Below are 25,795 nucleotides of genomic sequence, written 5' to 3' on the forward strand. Positions count from 1 at the left end.
TGTAATCCTTCAACTAATCTGAAAAAATGCTAAATATAATGGAGGTTTTAATGGTGTTATGACCCCAGATTGTCATTTCTGATGTGCTGCATGTATCACTTGTCAATTTTTTTAGTAGCAGTACTTTTGCTTCGGATGCTCGAGCATATTTTAGTGCTAATATGTCTTCCCTAAGTTAACGATCTTATCACTCTCACCACTGACAAATTTATAAATCAATACAAACATTGTGATTTCAGGGTATCAGCTCCACTTTGTTTTGAAGAATCGTCTTTCACGGCACTTTAAAGTGAACCTTTTTAGGTTCGTCCTTCAGTATCTATGACAAAAAGGAGCATTCAGTCCATAGAGATGTTGTCACTCTTTCAAAGACTGAACTTATGTTTTATCTCTTTAAACATGACAGGATTCATGTCTCTTGTCAGTCATACCATAAGAGGAGCTGTCACTTTTTTTTTTTCTCCAGATAGTAGGATATGTCATTTCAGTTTAGCACACCTGGCTGCTGCAGCTGGATTAAAACCACCAAAGGTCAAAGATGTTTGACCTGGTTTTTTTTTATGGAAAAATCCAGGACAAATATGCGGTCTTCAGTTGAAAATGCATGCACTGAATGCATTTAACACTGTAAGAAATACAATTCATGGAAGAAGCTTTTGGGTTTACATGTCTCAAGTTTCAACCTGAATCCTTTGCTTAATAATACAAAGTATATCATCATCTTGTATTCTACCATGATATAAGTCCTGCCATTGTTTTGTCCCAAATGATAAATATGAGCAATAGAGGATGTAGAAGTCACCTCCTGTCAGCGTCTTCGCCCCGGTGAGTGACGAGGTTATTTACAGGCTTCAGAGTCGATGTGGTGTCTTTGTGCACGAGCGGCCCCGGGTGCCAGAGGCCGACAGATGGATATGTGATCAAGTCAACATGAGTGATTTTTCCCTCTTCATCACACACAGACTTTGCCTGGGCCGGCTGATGAATCACTTCATAGATGTGACAAATATATCCACCTCAGAGGAGGAATAATGCTCAGAAAAATGAGTCGGTGCGTGGTGTGGAGTCTCTTTGTCTGCTCAGGATTTAGATTCAAATAACACTCCAAAGCAGATCTTATGTGGACTATAGTAGCTGTTACAGTATAGACCAGGACAGCACATAATCGAGGTCATAACAAAAGTAAGAGGTTTTGTTATTTTCTTTTTTTAATTCAAGCACTCACCAAGTTTCCCCCCGGGGATCATTAATTTGACCCGGTCTAATTAGTTTGTTATTGCACCTTAAACATTAGAGTATAACATTAATGCTGCATAAAAACCTGGTGGATGTGAGTTCGATGCTGTTTGTGTTTTTCTTTCATACACTGACCTCAGGGCCCGAGAAACCCAATTAAAAAGCCACAACAACAGTTAGAATAACTGCATGGCTGGGAATGTCAAGCGACAGCTGTTTATCTAAAAGGTTTTTTAATTTCTTTATTTTTCATTTTAGGTAAATTGGGGCCAGTGTAGAAGCCTCTGCTGCTGGATGGAGTTGATGATTAGAGAAATGTCGATCAGAAAATTGTATGGAGAGAAAACCTCTGTTAGATGTAACTTCACTTAGGTTAAATATCACTATACACGTGAAGGACTTTTAAAATATGAAAATGAGTAATGACATGTTATTGTATGTGGTGAAATTCTGCACAAAAGCCAGTAATTTTTTTTTACTGAATCTGAAGAGGCTCACCCCACAGCCTGCAAAAACACACTCAAAACCCACAATGAAAGTGCAGAAATTTAATTCCATCAACCTGAAACGAAAAAACCACTTTTCTGAAAACCTGAAAACATTCTGAATGTTTTGTCTGCCATCAGCATTAGGACAGGACCTGCTCCATTACTGATGTCACCATATTTTATAACAGCGTTGTTACAGTAGCAGTCACTTCCTATAGCAGCTCACAATGCGTCCTGGAGGGGGGCCTGGTAATATATCTTTCCTGCTGGGCCTTTAGTCTGAATTACAGCAGGAAAAACAAAAGGTTAATCACATTGGGAGACTCCGCTCTGCCTCTGACCACCCAGCGTCTCTCTGTGTTTCCCTCACTATTTCAATTCAAGCTGCTTTATTGGCATGAATGTTGGATGAACAGGGGGGGCTTGGGGGTGGGGGTGTGGGGGGGGGCACCTTCCAAAGCACCTTGAAAAACAACAGAGATACCTCTGCGGCCCCTTCCTGCCCGTGTCGTCGTCTTCTCCTTTCCTTGTGTCGCCGTCCCACTTTCCGTTCCCCTCAATTTACATCTACACGACTATATATGCGTTGCAATTACCATGCGTCGAATCAAAATGTAAATGCATCATAAGCCAGGCTGCTGGAAATGCATTCGCTCGTCGGAAAATCACGTATCAGAGCGTCCCTCTTGTTGATGGCCAAAATCTTCTCATCCCCCCCCAATCCCCTTCTCTTCATTTCCCAGCGTGCTTAAATGCCGGCGGGCACATTACATTGAGATTCAAGAGGTTATCTCACAGTAGTGATGGGGATTGCAACAGCCTAAAGGATCGCCACAGGTTAAAGCTTTTTTTAAAAATATTTATTTATTTATTTTTCCAAGCGTACACGTATGGCTGAGCTTTAATGAGCACAACTGCTTTTCTCCCTCCGTCTGAAAAACAAAACCTCACCGCCGTGGAAAATAGATTCTGAGGATGTCTTTTGTGAAGCTTCTAACTCTGTATGTGTGTGTGTGTGTGTGTGTGTGTGTGTGTGTGTGTGTGTGTGTGCTTGTGGTTTTAATTACAGGGTGGTGGGCCCCGCTGTGACCTTCAAAGTGAGCCCGAACACTCACAACGTCAGCACCACAGATGTGGTCAACGTGGCCGGTAGGTTCTCCTTGGCTGAGTAATGTTGTCTTTATACTGACAGAGAAAAAGACAGGCCATTATCATTGGCTCGCTGCTGCACCTGAGGCCCCAGATAAACGTTTTTCCAAACTTATGACTCCTCAGTTTTTCTTTTGTTTTTTTCTTCTTCCCTCTGAGAATCATCTTATACCCACACTGGAACTTCATGGCAAGTTTTTTCTATTCCTTTGTGATGAGTTTGGTTTTAGTTTGGATAATTCTTTTGGTATTGGCCCATTTTGAAAGGAAGCCAGCAGCAAAGGAAGCCATGTTTGGCTCCATAATGGAACGCCATCGGAGCGTTGGATGTGTGCCTAAAAAAACTAGCAGGAAAGAAAGAGACACCAGAAATTGATTGTGTTTGGGAAACGACTCAGTTCATCAATGCATATGTAAATATAAAAGTAAAAGTCGGTAAGGTAGAGTTTTCTTACAGTCTTTGTTGAATCCAGTTCACTTAGCTAATAGGCACAAGCAGCTATTGGGCAAGCTAGCTTGTTAAGTCAGTGTTAGCTGATTTAATAAAACAGCTAACAACTTAAAAAGGGGATTGGAAGCAGCACGGAACTTTTTGAACAGCCCCACTTCCCTATCACACCAAACTTGTTGCCACTTGTTTACACGTTAGTCTGATTTCTCACAGTCATGCTCCACCCCAAAAATATTTCATCAGGAAATACATCACATTAAAGAAATAAAGATACAATGCAGCCCTTCATTTCAATTTGGCGTGACTACCAAAGCTGCCTTGTGTTAAATATGTCAGCTAATAATTTCTGAAATGAAATCCGGGGACATTTCCAGTATGACCGTCAGTATATCATTATAATATCCAATGTTGTTATTTATGAAATAAAAAAGGGGGACAGTTCCGGTTTCGTGTGTTTTGACCATGGTAACTGTTGTATTGTAGAAATGATAAAACTCTTTGCACTCTTAACAGTTCAAGATTTACTCACTATATTTATAGATTATATGGTAGCCTACAACTACAAGCTACCTATGACCTGGTAGCATCATTACTACGTCCGGTAACCCCGCCCCTGATTCTGAGCACGGGTCCCCTCCTGGCTTGAAAAGATGTTTGTGGTTACGCAGTGGATTCAGAAATTTCTAGCTGAGTTCTGCACAGCAGTTTTCTCTAAAACCAGGCGAGCAGGTGGTTAGTGGTAGAACAAAGGTGATATGAAGCTGCTATAGTGAGCAAGCGCAACACGAGACATCTGCCTGTTCTTTCCATCTGGTCTGTTTTTAATTAGTTATAATTAATAAAAATGGGGGCATTTCCGGGGACAGCTCCAGCCAGGAACAGGCCACCAAAACTGGGACTGTACCTTGAAAACGAGGGCGTCTGGTCACCCTAAGCGAATGTGCTACCGCCCCAGGAAGCCCAAAATGGCTTCCCCCCGCAGCAGCAGTCTGAGGCTGGACTTGTGATGAACGGAGCTGGAGATCCAGCCCGACCTCTTCAAAATCTCACTGAATCTGATTGTTGTTTTGTTTTTTTTTTCAGTTATGAGTTAGCTCACACTCGGCTGTGCCAGAACACAGCTGATTGTGCTCACACATACTGTGAGTGATTGTAAGTCATTTGGAGGAATAAAACATGATTCACTCACTCTGAGTTTTTAAAGTTTCGCTGATTGGAGAATGTTAATCAAAAAAAAAAAAACAAAGTGAAGGGCACAGTTACATTGAACATACATATTTGGAAGTGGTTAACCCAGTGGTTGACCCAGACTAAGGAAAGTTTATTGTGAACAATCATCTTTGCTTTAACCACCTTGTCTCATCTGAATCATGTTTGCCAAGAGAAACATATCCAGTGAAAAACTGGAACACAGTAAAATGAAAAATAATAAAGCAGCACTCCAGTATCAAAAGAGACAGATGAGCAACAAAGGATAAATCTCTACATGCATGGTGCAGAATAACAGCAGCATCTCACAATAGTAGTGCAAAAAACATTTTGTAAAGGACCTTTGTAAAGGATTCAATAAGTAATACTCAATGAGACAGTGTTAGTCTTTGTTCATGGGGTTCTTAGCATTATATTCAGTGTGTTTACATGCACTCTTGTATTTCAGGTTGTTAGACTCTCATTGTTATGGTTCGTGTGGTTTCAGAAACTTGGATAAACCCTAATCCTGGTTTTTAGAAATCCACATATACGAGCTGCAGTATTCCAGATAGATGAGCTGGGATGTTGGGGCCTGTAAACATGCTATCAGTGTTCGTGTTCGCTGTCTGCCATGTGTGCAGGTGTATAATAGTCGATGCAGGTGTATAATAGTCGATGCAGGTGTATAATAGTCGGTCATAACAAAAAATGTTATGATAAACGTATGGTACGTTCTCTGTGATCATGTGGCGAAGCTAAAGCCAGCCGGATGCATGTTCCTCGTAAACATCATGTTGTGATCAAAAGCAGGACTCAAGAAAGACTCAAAACCAGGAAAATAATACGCATGTGGTCTTATTCATTGTGAGGTTTTCTGGGATTTTGTCTACCACCTTTTTTTTTCCCCATCTGAAGCGAATGACGACAGTTCCTCAGCGATTCTGTTTCAAGATCCTCCGAGTCAAAATGTCTCAGACCTGCCTGTTCTGTGGCACGCAGAGGGACTCTGTAGTAATCTCTCAGGTGTGTGTGTGTGTGTGTGTGTGTGTGTGTGTGTGTGTGTGTGTGTGTGTGTGTGTTTGTGTGTGTGTGTGTGTGTGTGTGTGTGTGTGTGTGTGTACCGGGCTACAGTGTGACTCACGGTAATGAGGCGAGGGTGTTGATGAAGTGGGGAATAAAGAGAGGAGGAATGTTTGCCATTAGCCAAGCTGTCAGTCCAGTGAGAGAGAAAGAGAACTGTCCTGATATTCCCTGGGCCCAGTTCCTGATACACACACACACACACACACACACACACACACACACACACACACACACACACACACACACACACACACACACACACACACACACACAGAGGCTCCAAATCACCTGCACTGGGAAATTGGCCCTGTCAAAATAACTTACATGAGTAGCTCACTGTCTGTTTTTTTCCCGACATCTTATCCCTGCTTGATAATTGCAACCCCACCTCCTTCACACACGCACACACTCTCACTGTTTTTGTCACCCACCCACCCACACGCACGCACACAAACACACACACACACACACACACACACACACACACACACACACACACACACACACTCTGTGCTGATTATGCAATAGCTTCTCTCCTGTTTTTAAGTGCTATTGTTGCTGTCGGCTCCCGCTTGCTGTGCGGGGTCACGGATGAGCCTCGGTTGTTATTAATGCAAACATTTGACAGAACGTGCTCGAAATGAAATATGGCGTCCTCTCAGCTAAAGTGCAATAGTGTGGGCGGGCCGTCTTTAAAGTGTCGTTTGTCATATTCAACTAGAATATCAATCCATCCCAAAGCGTACATTACCCCTCCCACCCCCCCGGCTGGGGTTTATAGTGCTTTTCTGAAACATTAAGCTTTACACGGCCATTGTAACGACGACGTTTTATCATCATTTAAAGCCGCTCGGCAGCCGATGCCAGAGAGTGGACGTCCGTCTCCTCTGTCACAAACTTGTGTGTTTGGGTGGAAAGCTCATGGCAGCTGTGTTAAAAATAATTCAGTTTTATTTGATTCAGTCTCCACGAACACATCAGTGAGACGTCAGAGAAATGTTTAAACCGGGAGTTATGCTGGAGGAACGAATCAGATTCTGGAGACTGTAGTCTGCGGTGCTGTCCAATCATATGTTTCTAATATTCAGGAAATTTGTCAGCGAACGTGACATCACAGCGGACAATCCATTCACATAAACACACAAGGCCTGTCAAGTCTTCATAGTCACTATTATGTATAAATATTATATTTATTAATATTCTCAGATTTTCATCCCATATTTTTGGTTTCATATTCTATTCTGTCATTAATACTTTCCCGAAGGGCGTCTCATAATTATTAAGATAAATGTAGCTATACAGTCTTTATAGAGGTCTGTGATACCCTGTCCAGGGTGTGCCCCGCTCTCGCCCAGTGTCAGCTGGGATTAGCTACAGCCCCCCCCCCCGCCCCCCCCCCCCCCCCCCCCCCCCCCGGCAACCTTAAAAGATAAGCAGTACGGCTAATGAATGAATGAATGAATGAATATGGTAAGTGCAATAATTATTTATACCATATACATCTGTATTATCTATATTGTAATTATTATTATCAGTATTAGCAGCTCAGAAGTAGTTATTAGTAAAATTTACATATAAATTTGAGTAAAAGTACTTATTATGGCCCATCTGCTCTTTTATACTGTATATTATATTATTGACCTGATGCATTAACATGTATGTAACATTTAAATGTTGTAGGTGATAAAGTAGGACTAAATTTGAACCTCTTTAGAAATGATTTGAAATTTATCTTTATCTGTTTTTCTGCACTAATGGATCAGATCTAAAGCTGATAATATGTTTGTATGTAAAGTCTATAGTACAAAGTATAAAGTAGTCTAAAACACACGACTGGAGTAAATATACCTAAATAAATGTGGCTATATATACTATATTTCTACTGTAATACCGAACGTGAGGCCAGTTGTGGCTGCAGCCTCGCAGGAGTCGTGTCTCCTCCTAACACCGGATCGATTGTGACCCCGGCCTCCAGGTGCCACAAGGTCCGATTAATGCAGCCAGGCCTGCCAGACCCGGTGCTGCATTTTAAGGAGCCATGTTACCACTTCTGTCACGCGCATCCGCCCATTGTGAGGGACTCCGGGCCCACCGGGGGCCATTGTCAAACGTGGGGGTGGATGTCAAGATGGTGGGCAGCGAGGTGGTGACCCCCATTGTCTGGCCAAGGGTGGGCGGGGGACCCAGAGGCTACTTCCAGCGGTGCGTCACGGCCGTGAGAACGGGACCCCGTGAATAGGGCCGCGGGTCAGGGTCAGGATAGCGGGCAGCTCAATTAGCACTTCAAGCAGGAGGAGAGCAGCTGAGATACCCTCGTCCCCGCACCGTCTGTTCCTTCCACGGCTACGTTTTTATCCCACCAGCACTTGTTTTTGCATACATGCTAATCACACCTCTCAGTGTGAAGATAGTTGCTCACACATGCTTGAAAGCTGTCCACTCTGGGGACTGTTGGATGGTTTGGACAGTTGCTGCCGGTGGCGGTCACTTCCAGACCGCCGCCGTCTTTGCTCCCATCAGTTGCTTCTGGTGTTGAACTGACCAGTCATTGTTATCAGCAGACAATAGCCGGTCGCTCAGTGAGTTGATGTCACTTCTGAGGTTTGATTTGTGTGTTGACATGTAAATAATTTGCTTGCAGAGAGGTCACTATCAGTTTAATAAGTTAAAAAGACGTTGTCCCGCCCGGAGAGATGGAACCAGAGAATGAGTAATTTACATGCTAATTAATGGAATATCCCTTTGTAAAAAAAAAAAAAAAAAAAAAAAAAAAGTGGCGGGAAATGCTTATCATTCCAATCCAGTTCACATATCAATCAAAGATTTTAGAGCTTAGTTTTGGTGTGTGTGAGTGTGTAGGTGTGTGTTTTTTTTCCATAATTACCAACAAAATCACTCCAAAAAATATTTTGAATGTTGCTTAAATGTTGTTAAGCAGTTAATGGGATTTACTTTCTGCAGGATCTTTGGTCTTTGGGCCATTCTCCTTCTGAGACATCCTTACATTTTTCTGATGACTCCTCAATACAAGTCCATCGAAGGCATCAAAAGTCGCACAGCTCTTCTCGTCTTTACAGTGCTTCATGCTGCCTCAGTAAAGGCAAGATAGTGGAAATACTGTAGTTTAAGGACTAAAGTATCGTATCTTTAGGAATAGTTGTTTAATTTTGATGAACTCATAAAAGAGGAACAGGCGGATGTTCTCTAAGAGAGGACACGTACACATCTATAAATACAGAGCAACACTTTACCAAAAAAGTCAAAATGAACTAAAAGACGGATTGGGAAAGCAGCTTGCAGACATTCTAGAATATCCACCATGTGAACACAATGAAGAAGATTGTGAAGAGTAGGTTTTGACACAGGACCCTTATACATGAGAGGGCCTCAAGATTAGGTAATAAGGCTGGGCCTTTTGACAGGTGCCTGGTTTGCATGTGAAAACCTAACTGACCAAGCAGCAGTAAAATCCTATTGTATTCAATTTTATTTCATTTGTATAGCAGCAAATCATGACACACATGATCTCATGGCACTTCACAATGTCAGGTCAAGACCTTACAATATTATAGAGACACACCCAACAGTTCCCCCATGGTGGGTGACAGTCGAGAGGAAGAAACCTCCACCAGAACTGGACTCAGGGTGGGCGGCCGTCTGCTTCCACTGGTTGAAATATATTCCTGTGATGTTCATGTGCGATGCATTCATATTGCTTATTTATAAAGTCATTCACATCTTGTTATTATTACTAACAGCTTGTGTCTCCACTGATCCCATGAGAGCGAGTCATCCGTTCATGCTGTTTGATGCAAAAAAAAAAAGAAGAAAACTACTAAATTAGAATTTCCCATTGACTTTCTACATGATGATGAAGCGGCCGCTCAGTGAAGAGTGTGAGCTGTTCAGTCGCTGCATCTGGAGAGGAGGAAGCCATGTCGGACTTTCCTGACAACTGCTATCTGTCTGTCACCGAGCTTCAAACCCGATCCTGATGACCGGGTGGAGGAAGGGCTTAAGTTACTTTTACAGAGGCATCAGTTGCATCTGGGCCTTTTCTTTCCTCCCTTCGACTTTTTGTCTCCTCGTTTTCTTCCGTCTGAGTGGATTAGCATAGATCTCGTACGCTGACAGGACTGACCTTCAATGCAGCTAAACACTTGTCAAAATGCCAAATGTAATTACTGAGCTCTTTAGGTCAAAGTAATGTGTTTCATCTACCTCACTTCGCCCCGTTATTGATGTGCAGGCCCTCCGACCTCAGACTGCAGTCGAGTCCTCCCCCCTTCCCTCTCGCGGCTCCTCGCATGTGTCGTGTGTTATGGCAAAAGTGAGGAAATGTATGCGTAATTATGCCTAAGTAATGCGGTCAAATTGTTATCTGTGTGGACAATTTTGTGCGTTGCTACACTGCTAGATGTCTTTGTGTGACTTTGTCAGCCTATACGCTCTCGGATCCTGTGATTACGGACAATTTAAAGTTATCTGGCGGAGCTGCAGAGTGCTTCCCGAACCCTGCCTTTCAAAAGTCGTCATCATCATCATCATCATCATCGTTGTCGTCGCCATTAATGTTCTTCTGTAAATTGCATGCCTGGAAATTGTCAACTCTGTTATGCCACCTTGACATCAACTGTCTCTCAAGGGAGCCTTTACTTATCTTGTAATTACATTGACAGCTGACTATAAAAACATATAACTGCCATCTTTCTTTTTGAATCTCAACTTCCTGTTTAGGTGTTGAGTAAAATGGAGATGATCTTTTCCAAAGCGCCTTCTGCTCAGATATTACTTATTCCTTTCGGTGCTTCGCACGATTGCTTCATGGTCAGATTTGACAGTCTATCCATACGCGCCGTCATTAGCAACGCCGCTGACTGATTTTGTGTCATCGCCGTCCCTGCGTGGAACTCCTTTAATTGTTCCCATTGATTGCCGGAGTGATTGCATTGGAAACAGTTCTGATGTTGAGATCCATCCAGCGATCTCTCTCTGTGCCCTCTGTGCAGGCGAAATCCATTTGAGTTAACTTCATTTCAGTTCACCCTCGCTAATCAGTTTCCATCGCACGCCGAAGGCTAATCGATTTAAGAAGTTTTCTCGCACCTGTAGCTAAAAGAAAAAATCAAAATAGTGGGGAAAGAGAGAGAGAGAGGGATGAGGGGTGTGCTGGTGTTTAGTGATGCAATTTGCTGTGACACCGTGCAGCGTTTTTTATCTCTTCACCTGTCGTCATAGCAGAGCCAGAGGCGTTTTGTGAATTGCAAGATGCACCATCTGAGCTTAAAAAGCCCCCCCAACACACACACACACACACACACACACACACACACACACACACACAAACACACTGTCGAACCAGAGTCACCTGTGGTTATTTTGGTCCGACTTCAGAGAGAGCGGAGAACTGTACGCTGTCCTCTGGAGCTTTGCGAGCATCTGTGAGTCCTGCCGTCGAGCGAAGCTGAGGGATGGGAGAGAGGAGGAGGGGGTGTGGGGTGGGGGGACACAGGTGCTGTGCCGAGCTCGAGTTTGCACAGCGGTGCAACGTGATCCCTGAGCCAACCACGCAGCCGTCCTGCCAGCCACTCAGCCAAGCAGCCAACCAGCCGGCCTGATTTCCCCGGTGCTGGCAGTGGCCGGCTGGCACCGCCAACCCTTCTCTCCCACTCCCGCAGCTGGCAGGATCTCTGCGAGTTGGCCTCTGCTCCTGACGTTCGCTGTGGGGCTGGCAGACCTCTCCCAGATGGCCACCTTGTAGCAGAGCTGGCTTCGCGCTTGCATCACTTTTGCATCATTCCTCCAGCTACAGGGCTGCTGTGGAAGGAGACGGCTTCTGACGGTTGTGCCGGGGCATTTTCTGTACGTGAGATGTGGGAGTGCTAAACTCTGCTGCTGCAGCTCTCACACTGCTCAACCACGATTTGTCATTTGTGCTGTTTGTGTAGCTGCTCTCCAGGAAACCAGTGACAGCTCCTGGACCAGAAACAGACACATAAAAGGATCTGGTGTCACAGTCCTGAATCCATGAATACACACTCTCTCACACACACACACACACACACACACACACACACACACACACACACACACACACACACACACACACACACACATCAAACATACACACACTAGAACCAACACTGCTTTTTAATTTAAATGGAATAGACCCATAATAACCCTATCTTTTACAGTCAAAATGACGGGACAGTGTCAAGGTGCCTCTTGGCTTCATATTTTATTTATATTCTAATTTAAATCTCACTGTATGACCCATAATTTATATCCCACTAACTTTGTAATCCCAGCTGAATGGAAGAATGGACCTGGACCTCCCCAAAACTTGTTAGTACTACGATTGAATAATTTAATATACATTTTTTAAACTGCGGTGGATGAAATCATCTCATAGAATTTTCTTAATATCCTTAGATTTAATGACCATGTCTGTCTGAGGACTGCTCCTAATTATCACTTTTTCATCCTCACTGTTTTTTAAGTTTCCTCGCTGCCACAAAGTATGACATATGGTACCTGAGATATCATTGAAATATTAAAAGACGGTTTCGTGGCATTAGAGAACATGGAGGCACTAAGGAGGTTTTCTCTGTGTTGACAGGGAGGGTAACTTTGTTCTAAGTTTGTATCTCTTTTTGTTCTTATTGCTTTAAACCACTATAGTAATAGTAATAGTATCCTTATATTTACTCTAAACCTTGTGGAGGCCTATGTATTATATATTGTGGAATATTCACAAATCTTGATTTTATGACGTGTGAAAAAATCACCAAACGCACAAATTAAAGACAAAGGCTGTGCTGGGATCCACAATAGTTTAGCCTTTATGTACTTCAACTCCAGAACGTTTATTAGAGGCAGGTCTTCATGTCTAACTCCCTCTGTTTGATATGTAGAATTGGTCATAGCGGTATTTTAGTACCAAGCCTCGTTTTTGTCGCTCTTGTTGTCATGTGTTACATTTACTGCATTACGTGTGAACACAAACTCAGCACTTCCTGTAATCATTTCAAATTTAAAGCCCTTTAGTGGGCAGAAGCCCTTCATTTGGTTTTATAAGTGTATTGTCTCATTTCTGGTTGCTGGTGTTTCTTTACATGCTACATTTACCTACGTCCTGAATTTCCGAGGCTGCAGTTCACTTACCTGAGCACCGTTTTTACCATGACATCACCACTAAACAATATGCTCTCCGTCTTTGTAGCGGTAAGCACTTTTCTCTTGGCGGGAGGCGAGTTGTTTTCTTTGCACTTTGACTGCAGCTCAGACTTTCACCACGGTCGTGTCCTCTGCTGCAGTTATTACAGACTCCTAACTGAAGCCGCCTGTTGCTCGCTCTCTCTCTCGGCGGCCCCAAGGAGGCCGCCTGGACCCGGCAACTCATTTTTAGCCATCTTCAAGGTGCCTGATGAGATGTAGAGGCAGACAGCTGGATTGATTGGCCCCTCTTGAGCGCACAGGCCTTGATTACAACTGCACTCAAGTGCCCCCCCCCCTCCCTCTTCCCCTCAATTTCTCTCTCCCAGTCTAGGTCTGCCTTTCTCCTCTCAGCCTCCTTATCTCTCCCTTTTCTCATGATTTCTTTCTCCCTACAAAGAGACAGAGGGTGGATAAAGGGAGAGAATAGAAAAGACCAGAATGACTAACGAAGATTTGGCTTTGCGTGGTTCTGCTTGCATCGGAAAGTAGAGCAGGGTGAGGAAGGAGCTGCCTATTAAGAGCCGGTTTGAGATGAAGTTGGAATCACATTTGGATGTGAGAGAATCAGATTAATATTTCAAGAACCGAGCTGGGAGAGAGCTGATAGTTTACAAAATCTGTCACTGGCTGATTTTTAGTTTGAATTTGGGCGTGCACTTCCTGTCTGTCCCATAAATTCAAAATATCTTGCTTGTATAAACATTGTGAGGCAGGATTGTTGCTCCACAAAGAGTCTTAAACAGATTATTCAGGCTCTGCATGTTCCCCCTGTGGACTGTCTCTGGTGGGTGGAAGTATTTTGTTATTTTGGCTGTAATCTAATCCTTTTCTTTAATTAGAACCACAAGACATTTAAAGGGTCAGTTCACCTGCATAATACTCATGTTTTTTCACTTTACCTCTACTGGTATCTATATGAAGATCACTGAAAGAAATACAGCCACAGATTCATCATGTAAAGGTGTTGGCTGGCGACCTGTGTCTCTGCACAGATAAGACACTATTAGGTTTTAGTTTATGTGCACCTGCAAAACTATAGAAACTGCACCAAGGGAGAGGAATCTGTGCCAGTGACAAAGTGAAACCCCAAGGGGTCTTATAAACCCAATCACTAGCTAAAACAGGAATATGTTGTTCTTGTTTCTGATTGACTGTTGTTGTTTGCAGTCTTTAAAAGGCGCTGTATGTCTGCACACTTCGATTTATCCTTCTTTAGCCCACAGGGACTAAAATCATACTCAGTAATTTTCAGTGTCCTATTTATCCTATGTAGGAAAGCGTTTCTCATGTGATATCTTCACATGGATGAAATGACAGATATAATTTGCTGGCTGATATTGTCCTGCTAGGAGAAGTCTGTTGTGATATTTTCTTTTTTTCTTAATATCAACGAATCTCATGGAAAGGCCAAAACTAGCAATGAATTAATCCTTCTGCCAGGACAGTATTTTGTATGTATCCAAAGCCTTTGTGCCATAAAGCCCTATTCTTACACTGTGGTGACATACACCATTCACTAGAGCTACAAATCTGAAATAATCCGCCAGTGAAAATAGTCCGCAACAAACTTACTACTGTTTGAGTTAGGTTTGTTGAAGGGAATCTTTTCAGCTTTTCCTTATTTTCTGTCATATATATGATGTTACGATGACGGATGTCCATATTAAGCATGGCCAAAGTTCCAGATGATGAGGTGAACACATGTAAGAGTGAAGTCCCTGTGAGATGAAAGCTCAGGTGTTAGACTGCTCTCAGGTTTACAATGGTTCTCTCTATGTCCGTGTTAATTTCTTTATACGGTCATCTGCTCCAAGCTCCACTCGATCTATCAAAACAGTCTACTATAGTATATACTATAGTATAGTATTACAGGCATTTAATGTGCTCCACCAGACAAATAACTGATTATGTAGTCATTCGGTGAAAGCAGAATAACATTAACTAGCAATGTTAGCTTTAGTATTTTCTGACGGCAGACGTTTTCCACTTCGGTCGGCATGTTATCACATTTTCCACAAGTATTGACAGGATAACATATATATATATATATATATATATATATAAAATTTTACGTTTGAAAGACAGAATTGTTATGTCACATGATACACAGATAATAGGTGTAATATTCACCGGACAGACATCTCCTGCTGTAATCTTTGTTGGTGTTGTCCACTCTCATGTTCTGGATCAGATTTGGACTCCAACATTTACAGATGAATTTGAAACATTGCCAACAATTATTTTACGTTACTTAGTGGTTTACTTTCACTTAGTAGTGCTCACAAGCCTAATGGCGCTCGCTGTTGTCGCTCGGCAGGCCTCTGGACATTGGCCAATTAGACAAAAGCCTTTTAGGCTTTTAGGGAGGGGTGCCTTAAAGAGCCCATTGCCTGTTTCAGTCAGAGGCTCAGCTCAGCGGTTGTTGCATAACAGGCAGATTTTTTTTTTTTTTTAACTGTGAATCATGCAAAGCTACTCGAGTCCCAGACTAAAAATACAGAGCTAGAAATGGCTAGAAAGGCCCCCTTTAAGAACTACAGTATCCAGTTGCTTTAGGAAATTACTGAGTCTTTTTTATCTTTATATTTGTAAGCTGTTTTTTAAAGATTTACGTCTTCAGTAGGAACCAATAGGCTATAGGATGGATGACTCAGACAGGATAGGGAGGTATTGAGAAATTGTTTTTTAAAAATAACAGAAAGAATTGCGAAACCAGTCCTTTACATTTTGAGTATTGGCAAGTCATGTTATCCACTTCTGGAAGAACAGAGGTTCCTCCCTAACACAGAAGTAGAAAATGATCTGAAAGAACCGGCAATACGTTTAGTAATGAAACTTTTTTTAGTCATTAAAAGTGATTTTTATTTCTGAAAATTGCTGAAAACCATAACTGTTTAGTCCAAAGTGTAATATCTTGACAGCCATTGGAGGGAACACAATGAAATTTGGTATGAACATAGAGTACATGGTCCTCAGAGGATGAACCCTAGTTACTTAGGGGATCTCCTGAGTTAGACTTTAGTATGGTAGGATACTTCTAAAACTGATGATCAAATGCAAAACTTCCTCTTTAGGAGCTTCTTCTGTTTCTATAACAAGAAAAAGACACAAGTTGGACCAGAAACTAAAGCTGAAATATAGAAGAACTTTATTTTCAGGTGATAAATCAGGGGAACTGAATTCAGTGGGTGAAGTGAAAATTTAGTTAACCAAAAACAGAAACAGCCACTTTAAATGGGATTAAAATCTTCAATAATGTCGGTCAATATTTAAATCTCTGGATGTCCTCAGATAACATTAGTCCTCTGTGAGCGCGACTTAGTCTATATGAGTTATCAATATATTCCTGCAGCAGTGTGACCACGATAAATAGCTTGTATTTAAACAGTGCATCTGATTCTGTTGAGTTTGTGTTTCGGATCAGAGATTGAAAACGAGTCATTTTATCTGAGCGGGACAAGAATGTTTCTGTGCAGTGTTCAACATCCTGATGGACACTTGTCAGCGTTTAGCTCGTGTTTGTACCTCGCACAAGTGGAGTGCTCCTCTACTTTTCATATCATATCATTCTTCTATTCTGAGGGTGTGTACCGCCATGTTGAAATGTCCCTCACCGTTGCTGTCACTGTACGTCTGCTGCACCGTGTTTCATGTAGAGGAGAAGTGAGAGACAAAGGCAGTCGAGAGCTTCAAAGGCTGTGGGTGACATTTAGCGCTCAGTATCTTCAAAGACCAGGCCCTCTTTTGTAGTTCTTCTTTTTGTGTATAATTAATATAGCCCTTCCTACGGATTTTTCTCTTCTTTCTTCTTTCTTTTTACCTCCTTTTTGGAACTGGATTAGAACAGCAGATTAAGGAAGTGCACCTTAATTTTCAATTTGCATTCGGGAAACTTCAAACCCACAGCACTGCTGACGTGATTTTTTCCAGGTGCATGCGTCGTTGTGTAGAGGAACAGGGGGTTGGGGGTGTGTAGCTGGTATGGTCACATGATCAGAAATTGCTCTGTAACTGGAAAGTGTCAGATTTAATATGAGCAGAAGCTGCTTTCTCCCAGAGGAGGACAGTAAACTTCCATTCAGAGCGACATCAAGCATGTCAATAAATGCCTAAAGAAAGTACATGAAGCAGTTAATCTCAGACTGTATGTAGCCTACATGTTATCATATTTTGTAACATCAGGTAAAAACCATCAATTAGTATTTCATTTGATTTCTCGGACATGATTTAAGATGCCTGTTTTGTGTCTCTGTATGCAATTTGAAAACACTTAAAGGAGCTATTTGTAAGTTTTGCTATTGCTACATAGTTAACGTTAGCATTAACAGCTGTTTACTTTCCAGTGAGTGCAGCATCAAACTTCATTCCTTTACCCTCCAAAAGCTGTCTCTAGCAGTGGAAAGCAACCTTTATGTTTTGCTTTTATTTCTCACTTCTTACTTCTACCACTTCTTTTCTTCCACTGAAGTTAGCATGCTAACCAGCTAGCCCCGGCCCCGTCAGTTTCTGATAGCAAATCACTGGAGCCACCAATCTGCCCTAAGAATATAGTGCTGCTCAGAGGGCATATTATAAGTATTGCATGTAATATAATGACACCAATGGCCAAAGCTCTTCATCACATGCTCCTGGCAAGAAAACTTTTTTGACAGCAGAGAACAACTTACAAAACTTACAAATAGCCCCATACACATTCTCAGTGTTTTCTTTGAAGTTTTGATATCCATGAGAACATATATTTGTGGTTTTAAGCACCAAAAATCGTCTCAATATAGTTATCTGTATTATAATATATCTCCTCTGTCAGGCCTTTAAAGATGAGAGTGAGGAGCTGCACATTAACACATACTTTATGAAACAGATACCGAACCAAATCCTGACAATTAACCATTTTTGAGCTCGTGTTTCCACCACTGTGGTTGTGGGAGCATGTTTGAGATGATATTCTTTTGTGATTGTGGCAGACAGCGAGAGTGAAAATCAGATAAAACACAAAACACATGGCATCTTTAAAGAAATTAGTCCAAATCTGTTGTTTGTCCAAAATGAGGGATGAGGGATGAGTTTTGAGGGCTTAGCTAATGCTTTCATTCCAGCTGACTCACACAATTTGCTCAAGATAAACTCTGGAAAAATGGATCAACTAAATGTCTGTAATGTAAAGTGACCTCCTGTTCTCTTCATGATAAACCATGAATATTAATCAAACATAAATTTATAACCAAATTGCCCTTTCGGTATTTTTCCAGACATCTATCTGCCACAGACGAACCTGTTTTTGCCACCGAGCTGAGGACTGAACCACGGTGTACATTACTGTGCTCATTTCATGTTAATGCGCTGAGTATTTCCCTGCTGGAAAGGGCAAGTGCAGATCTGTCAGGAAAATTGAGAAGGTTGCTCTTGCCCGTCGGAGTGATGGGAAAGAATGAATTATGTATCGACTGAAGTAGAAGAGAAGAACATCAAGAGCATCATTCCCGGGAACGAGCTCAAACACAGGAGGTCGTAGGGTTGTATATCCTGGCCAAAATCTGATAAAATACATGAATCTGAAATGATGGTTTTTTTTTGTTTTTTTTTGAATAAATGACATCCCAACAAAATTACTGTTAGCACCAAATTCAACCAAGTATTGCTGCCGTTTAAACCCTTACAGGTTATTTTCTTTTGACCACAACTTCCGTTTTCTGTGAAGGACGAACCACAACCTACTACAGCCTCCTTTCACCTCACAGGGGCAAAGTGTTTGCTTCTCAAAAGATAGATTTCGAGTGGCGTGTCCCATTAAACAATCATTTGGTGATTTGAGTGTCAAAAGTGATGTCTGGATGTCCAAGTTAAAAGCAAATTTGGTTGAAAACAATGTCTGTTTTTCAATGTGAATGACTTCCTAACTGCATGTCAAAGTACCATTGAGAGAACAGTAATATGTAATCTAGGCATCTGAAAAAAATGTGATATTTCAATCAGTGTCAGCCCAATTTTAACCAAGATGTCTAGACAGACTTTTGACTTGCAAATCACCAAATCAGTTCTTTTTGGGATCATTGTGTTTTCAGGTTGTCCGTCCGTCTCGTGAACGCGATATCGCGCTAACGCTTTGGGGGACTTCTTCAAATTTGGCATTTTGGTGGCCAAAGGTCAAAGGTCACTGTGACCTCATAAAACATGTTTTCGGCCATAACTCACAAATTCATACACTAATTATGACACAATTGAACTCAAATGTTTATATGGGTAAAATGAAGTGATGAGATTTCATATCCAAATAGTCAAATGTCAACTTCACTGTGACATCATAATGTTCTGTGAAAACACTTCTGGCTAGTATTCAACTCTGTAACTCAGGAAGGAGAGATTGTGACCATATTTCCTGTAACTTGGTTGGTTGGTTGGTGGAGGCATACAACCACGAGGCAGGAAATTTAGTTTTAAATTATGTATTTATTGATTCATTTTGCTCGTCAGGAAATAGATAAAGTCAGACTTCATGCAAAGCTAAAACACAAAATGGGAGTCAAAAAACATTGAAATCATAACAACAAGAAGATCCACTCACTGTTTGTTCACTTTACTACTCAGATACTGCTTTTTGTTTGAGGTAATTATATGTATTAATGAAAAGATCATTGCATGTTGTTGTTATTGTATGGATCATACTGTATCAGCCTACATGATCTGCACTCTTCTTTATGCTGCCCTATATGTGTACTGTGAAGTTACCATGAATATGCTGGATCATCTTGCATGTGAAAACAGATTCTTATTGAAAATGTAAAAAAAGCTGCTATTGTTAGAAAAACTAGCGCTCCGCTGAACACGACAGACTGATTTGCATCTCTTTAAATTACATTCCTGACATGCAGCTTCCTGCAGTAAAGTCAACAATGTAATAGACCGGAAAAGGTCGGGGTGCTAACTTGCCTAGAAACTGGAGGGTGGTGGTGGTGCTGAAGTGGTGGGGGATTGATGTTGGGAATGTTGCTGTCCAAACACTTTGTCTAATTCTACTTGTCAACACACAGGTGAGAAAATCACTGCGAGGGTAATAAGATTGAGGAAAGTGTTGCATTAGCACCTTGAAGTGTAAATAGCTTCTTATATTGCCTATTAGACCCAGATAACCTGGCAAGGTGGAGGGTGATGGTGGTGATGTGTGCATGTGTGGGTGTGGGTGTGGATGGGTGGGGGGTGGAGGGGTTCACAAGAAAGCATATTAGCTGTGTCAAAACAGTCAGAAAAATCACCAACTCTGGAGAATATAATTAGGAATCTTTTTTCTATCCCTCTTTCTGTTTGTGTTTTAATCTGCTAGTGATGAAAGACGGGTTATTTGTTTCTTCAGCTGCATACTCCGTGCAATATCCTGTCACCCTGGCTGCCTGCAAAAAGAAATATCTGCCATCCCTTCCCCTCCCTTCGCCTCCTCTCCACTCTTCTCTCTTCTCCTTTGGGTTTTGCATTATAAAGAGATTTCATCTCATCCACCTTTAGCCAGGTCTTGCCTTTGATATTATTTATTAGCGCCAGTATTGAACAGTTCATGGAGCTAGCACCTTGAATGGGCCCCCTCGTCGTCTTCTCCCCACAATCAATACTGTTCCACATTACATATACATCAGCTCAGTGCAATATCGCTCGCTCTCAACCTGCAGCCTAATTAAAAAGATAAGCGGCTTCGTTTGAAGCCCGCTTTAATAGGCCGCTGCCTTGTTTCTAGGAGTGAATATTGAATAGAATCATGACTTTGGTGGAGATTTAGTTCATTTTGTATAGATTACTCTGACACGATGAAGGGCTTGAATCTCTGATGCTGTCAGGTCAGGATCACATGGAGCCGCTCTGCGTGGTTCATATTCCTTTACTGCAAAACCAGGACATGACATGTATGACTTTTAGTGGGTAAAAGACTCCTGTGAGATCTCAAACTCCACTTTTAATTGTGGGGAAACTTGGAAATATATTTTCATACTGCGTCGCACCATTTAGGGGATTACATAAAGCAGCCTTTTGGAGTTCATATAATTTTAGTTCAAAGGGGTTACAGTTTTAACTGGTGCTATAGCAGCAAGGCTTTAGGGATTATGATGTCAGTCACTCTATCTGAGTCCATGTGTTCTTCTGTGTCTTCTGTCACTAAGAACTTACACAGCCTATACAACTTATTTGCATTGACTAATAGGTTTTGGAGGAAACACAATGTCACCCAGATTACATAATAGAAAGGTCGTGCTCTCATGATCAAATTAATTAGTCAGTACTGACTCGAATGAGGCGACATCTGGTGCCAAAAACAGCTGAAGATTTCAAACTAACTAACATAAACATTAACATGCTAACGTTAGCATCATAGCATCCTGAATGTAAGCTATTAGTTTTCAACCAACTCTCATAGGGCATAGGGCATTACCTGCAAGCTTGTCTGTGCTACACTAGGTTAGCAGTAGTTCAATCTCTAGAGACTGTCAAATAGATGAAGCAAAACGCCTTGATAAACTAAAAGTGTATAGTGGCCACAGTAACCATCACACCACCTACATGTTTCTTGTCTCTCTTGTACAGTCAGTGAAGAGTATTACCACAAGGAGTTCCCCTTCAGACGCATTATAAAGTATACTCTGCTATGATTAATATTTTCTTTAACATGGTTTTCCCACATAAAAAAGGGGCTGGAAGCACATCTACGTTTATTTCCTCATTGAATAATTCTTTATCAGGTCTCGTGCCCACCCACCACCACTTCTTTCATTAGGTTGACTGGTTAAAGAGCAGGAGTATCTAGATGGTTAGCGTTAGGAAACATCAGAGACTCAACCACATGTTTGAGCCTCAGTCAGACGATTAAGAGTTTGTTGTGACCAATATTAGCGACTAACAGACGTGTCAGAACAGTAGGCTAAGTATAGTTAGCATCTTTTATTTGTACAGTATATGTCGGTTCTTAACTTGTTAGCTTGTCTGGCAGTGGCCGACACAGCGTTAGCGGTTGTGCTAATGCAAACTCTCGCTCTATGTACTTATAATGTGATGAGTTTATTTTGTTGTCCCCCTCTTCTAACACCATTGCTGCACGTTAGCAACATTAGCATGTTTACAGTAAGCATATAAGCAATCTACAATACATTAACATTAGCATGCTACTGTTATTTCTTACTGTCATTTTAGCATACTAAGGATAATGTTAGCATAGTTCAACCTTACTACTGAGACAAACGAAGTAGAAAATGTAGAGCTGAGACATTCTGTAGTTTCATCAATTCAATAATTAGCTTTTTTGCGGCGTAATTATAATTGAAATGTCACAGGGCTGTGAGCTTTTAGTTTTGGTAGTTTTTAAATTTAGCATGATGTCTGTCACACAGTGCCTCCTACTTTGAAGCTATTTTCTTAATAGGAAAATGTAGAAAAAACTTGATACTATGGATCAAATGTTTTAAGTGCATAATCCATGGGCGAGATGTTCACTTTTTACACTGCAGTCATTATAAAAGGTGGCATCACTTTGTTTGAAGACAAACTATTTTCAGAATTTTCATCTACATCAAATCCATTAAAACTATAATAGACTGAAGGATTGAATAGCTGCATGTGTAGGTGGGTGACTCAGTCGGTTAAATTACTTCCTTTTAATAAAAGCTTTGACTGTCATAGACACACTGGCCTCAACTCACATTGTTATGCAGCATGTTTTAGATGCTAATATTGTGTAGCCAGCCTTCCTCAGGCGCTGTGCCACGTCTTATCTAATGTCTGCCTGGATTGGCCTTCATGTGGCCTCCAAAGAGGAAGAGGAGCAGAAGAAGAGCAAATTGTAAAACTGATAAAAGATGATTTTGTCTGAACTGAATTTTTTTTCTATGCTTCCTAGACCTTGATGTAAGGTTAGATACGGCGTGAAACGCTTTCTGACTAAACAAGGGGTACATTTTTCTAAACATTTTAATGCCAACGTGGGGCGATTAATGAACATTAAGAAACACAAAGTCATGGTTTTTAGAGGTTAGAGTGAGTTGGCGCGGGGCTGAAGTGGGGAAGGAAAACAACAGAGGGATGATGGGAAGTAAAACAGGATGTCACTCAGCAGGTACTGTGGTTGCCAGATACTGCCTTGGTGGGTTTTAAACTGGCAACCTCAAGGTTTAACTCCCATGATTCACATGTAATCTCTCAGTGATCTGACTGTGGTCCAGCAGCATACAGATTTAAAGTGCAGAGGAAGAACAGTGCTCATTCTTCAGGAAAATAACAAAGGGAGACTCAGCCTCCATACAGCATCCTCATCAGCTGGAGGAAGCAGGTGGAGTGTGTGTGTGTGTGTGTGTGTGTGTGTGTGTGTGTGTGTGTGTGTGTGTGTGTGTAGTGTACTGAGAGACAGATACTTGGATACACCGCCGAAGCCACATTCCTCCAGACGCATGGCCAGGCCATCGCATCCCTGACTACCAGCTGCTGAGAAAGAAAGAGAGAGCTGCCTGACGCACACACGCACACACACACAAACACACACACAAACACACACACACACCACTCCCATTATGGCTTCCTGTCTTTTCACCAGCCAAGTGCACATGTGCACACACACACACACTCCCTCTTTTGCTCCACTGCTGGCTGGCATACGCCCAAGTTCTGCATAATGGCTCTGCCAAGGCAGATATGTTCACCAGTTAACTGGCTGCTGCCATCACCACCCGCATCCAACACACACACACAAACATGCATAGAGAGAGGTGGGGATTGCCTCTGTTGTAGTGAAACGGTGTGTAGTTTGAATAACTGGCCAACAACTGGCATATTTGGGAGGAAAAAAAGGTGCAAACCTCCAACAGTGATGAGCTATAGTCACAAACTGGCAGATCTGTAATCTTCCCAATGGTTCATCATTTGTTTTTTTACAAAAATAAAAGTTGTTTGCAGCAGGAAAGCAAATGTCGGACATGACCAAGAAACTAGAAACTAAATTCTCTGCCCTGAACTGAGCTTCCTTCATGACGTTATATCACCCTACAACAAACTCTGCCAATCAAATGCTTTAGCTTTTGGTTGGGGTAGGGTCAAGGCCAATACATACTACAAAAGTCTTTCTGTTTCCTCCACTCTCCATGTTTGCTGCTGAACCACTCTGAGACATGTGCGTCCAGATGAAAGACAGTTTTTAATTTCCCAAGAGTGTATTTCTTGCTCTCTTGTAAGACCTACTTCCAGACTCCCCCACTATGATGACCAGCTTCTTGCGTTGGAGGTTCTCTTGTGACGTGATGGACAGCATGTCATTTGATCTCATCCTTGGTCTTTTTACATGTACAGCACTGTGCATGATTTTTGGCATTTTAGATGTTTAGATTCATCTTCATTATGCAGTGACGTCGGGGAGGCATTTAGTCGGTCCCACATTCATCCTGCAGCAGGACAACGAGCCCAAACACACTGACAGAGTCATAAAGAACTATCTTCAGAGGCAAAAACAACAAGGAGTCCTGCAGCAGATGGTCTGGCCACTACGGAGCCCTGATCTCCACATCATGGAGTCAGTCTGGGATCACATGAAGAGACAGGAGAACTGTGGCAGCTTCTCCAAGATGTTGGAACAACCTACCTGCCAAGTACCTGAAAGACTGTGTGCAGGTTAACTGAGGAGAACTGGAGCTGTTTAAAGACAAAGTTTTTCAAGCTTTCAATTAGATTTATTCATAAATGGCACTATTTTTTAAAACGTCCTCACTCTACTTTTGGTGCTCAAGTTTTACTTTATATACATTGTACTGTATTTAACTTGAGGCCAGGGGCTGAGGTCAGGATCAGTTAATCTCAGCACAGAAAGAGGAGAATCAACAGCATGGACAACAACAACATACAGTATATTTACCTGCTCCTAATATATGACATCTTGCATGATGCAAATGACTGTCCTCTCTAGACAAAGAAGAGCTGTGGTCGATTTTTCAAATGACATACATTCACATTTAGTGGCAAAGGTGGAACCAAGACAAAAGTTTTGCATCCTGTCACTCATCATTTGTTTCTTTTAACCATGAAGGAGATCTTTCTCTAATCTGAACCAAGTAGTTTTAGTTGCCTGAGCTCAACCAGAGAAAAAGCATGGAGTTGGCCGATCAGAAAACCATGAGTCTTTCTTGGAACTGTCATATGGACCATTTTGGAAAGTGCACAACATGTTTTTTTCCATTGAGGTATAGGGAAATTCCTCTGTAGCAAAGAGGTGCATCCTGACAGACCCACTGGCAGTTATCCCCAGCAACAGCCACTTGTCTGAAATACTGTGATCAAAATGTGTCAGCTAAATGTAAAGAATAAATGTACAGCTGTAGTTATCAGGCTGAAATATTGTTGCGGTTGCAGACGTTGTAATGCTGACACCTCTGACACCTCTGACACCTCTAAAGCATCCTGATACAATCGTAAACTGTCTGCAATTTGCTGCACAGGTCACATTGATATTCTGCCCAGCAGACGTTTTAGAGGTCAGGAGGTCAGGGAGGAACTGCCTACATGCTACATCAACTTCCTTTTAATGCCCTGAGATCAAGCCCGTTAAATGAGGTCAGCCGCCGGGTCACGTTTGCGCTTCCTTCGTCGTCCTCGTCCGGCCTGGCCGAGACCCTCAGATTTTCTCAGAGTCTGTCCGAATGTGAATGTGATATTGCTGATTTTTTTCCGGGGTCACGGATCAGAAGACATCAGCTCTGTTCTTCCCCTCCCCCCACCCACCGCGGGGATGGGCGGGTTACCGGCCGCCGTGGCTGCAAGATGTTCGCCGGATCTTGACGGACACAGTGTGTGATTTGCAGCGACAAGCGTAACAAATGTCGGTAATGAGGTCACCTTGGGCTCCAGGTCTGCGTCCGACTTTCAAACCTGATCTCTCTCTCTGTCTCCCACACACACACACACACACACACACACACACACACACACACACACACACACACACACACACACACACACACACATAAAC

General features: G+C 42.1%; 1 protein-coding gene across 1 annotated transcript in view; it reads left to right on the forward strand.

The window, feature by feature from the left end:
- LOC111233814 (receptor-type tyrosine-protein phosphatase N2-like) overlaps positions 1 to 25,795 on the forward strand; it is a 236,598-nt gene that overhangs the window by 87,296 nt on the left and 123,507 nt on the right. Inside the window, exon 11 of the mRNA XM_022761719.1 lies at positions 2,794 to 2,873. Within this exon, the coding sequence (XP_022617440.1) occupies positions 2,794 to 2,873 (80 nt within the window). The remainder of the gene's footprint in view (positions 1 to 2,793; positions 2,874 to 25,795) is intronic.

The sequence above is a fragment of the Seriola dumerili genome, unplaced genomic scaffold, assembly GCF_002260705.1.
Source record: "Seriola dumerili isolate Sdu_G_001 unplaced genomic scaffold, Sdu_1.0 BDQW01000432.1, whole genome shotgun sequence".
NCBI lineage: Eukaryota > Metazoa > Chordata > Actinopteri > Carangiformes > Carangidae > Seriola > Seriola dumerili.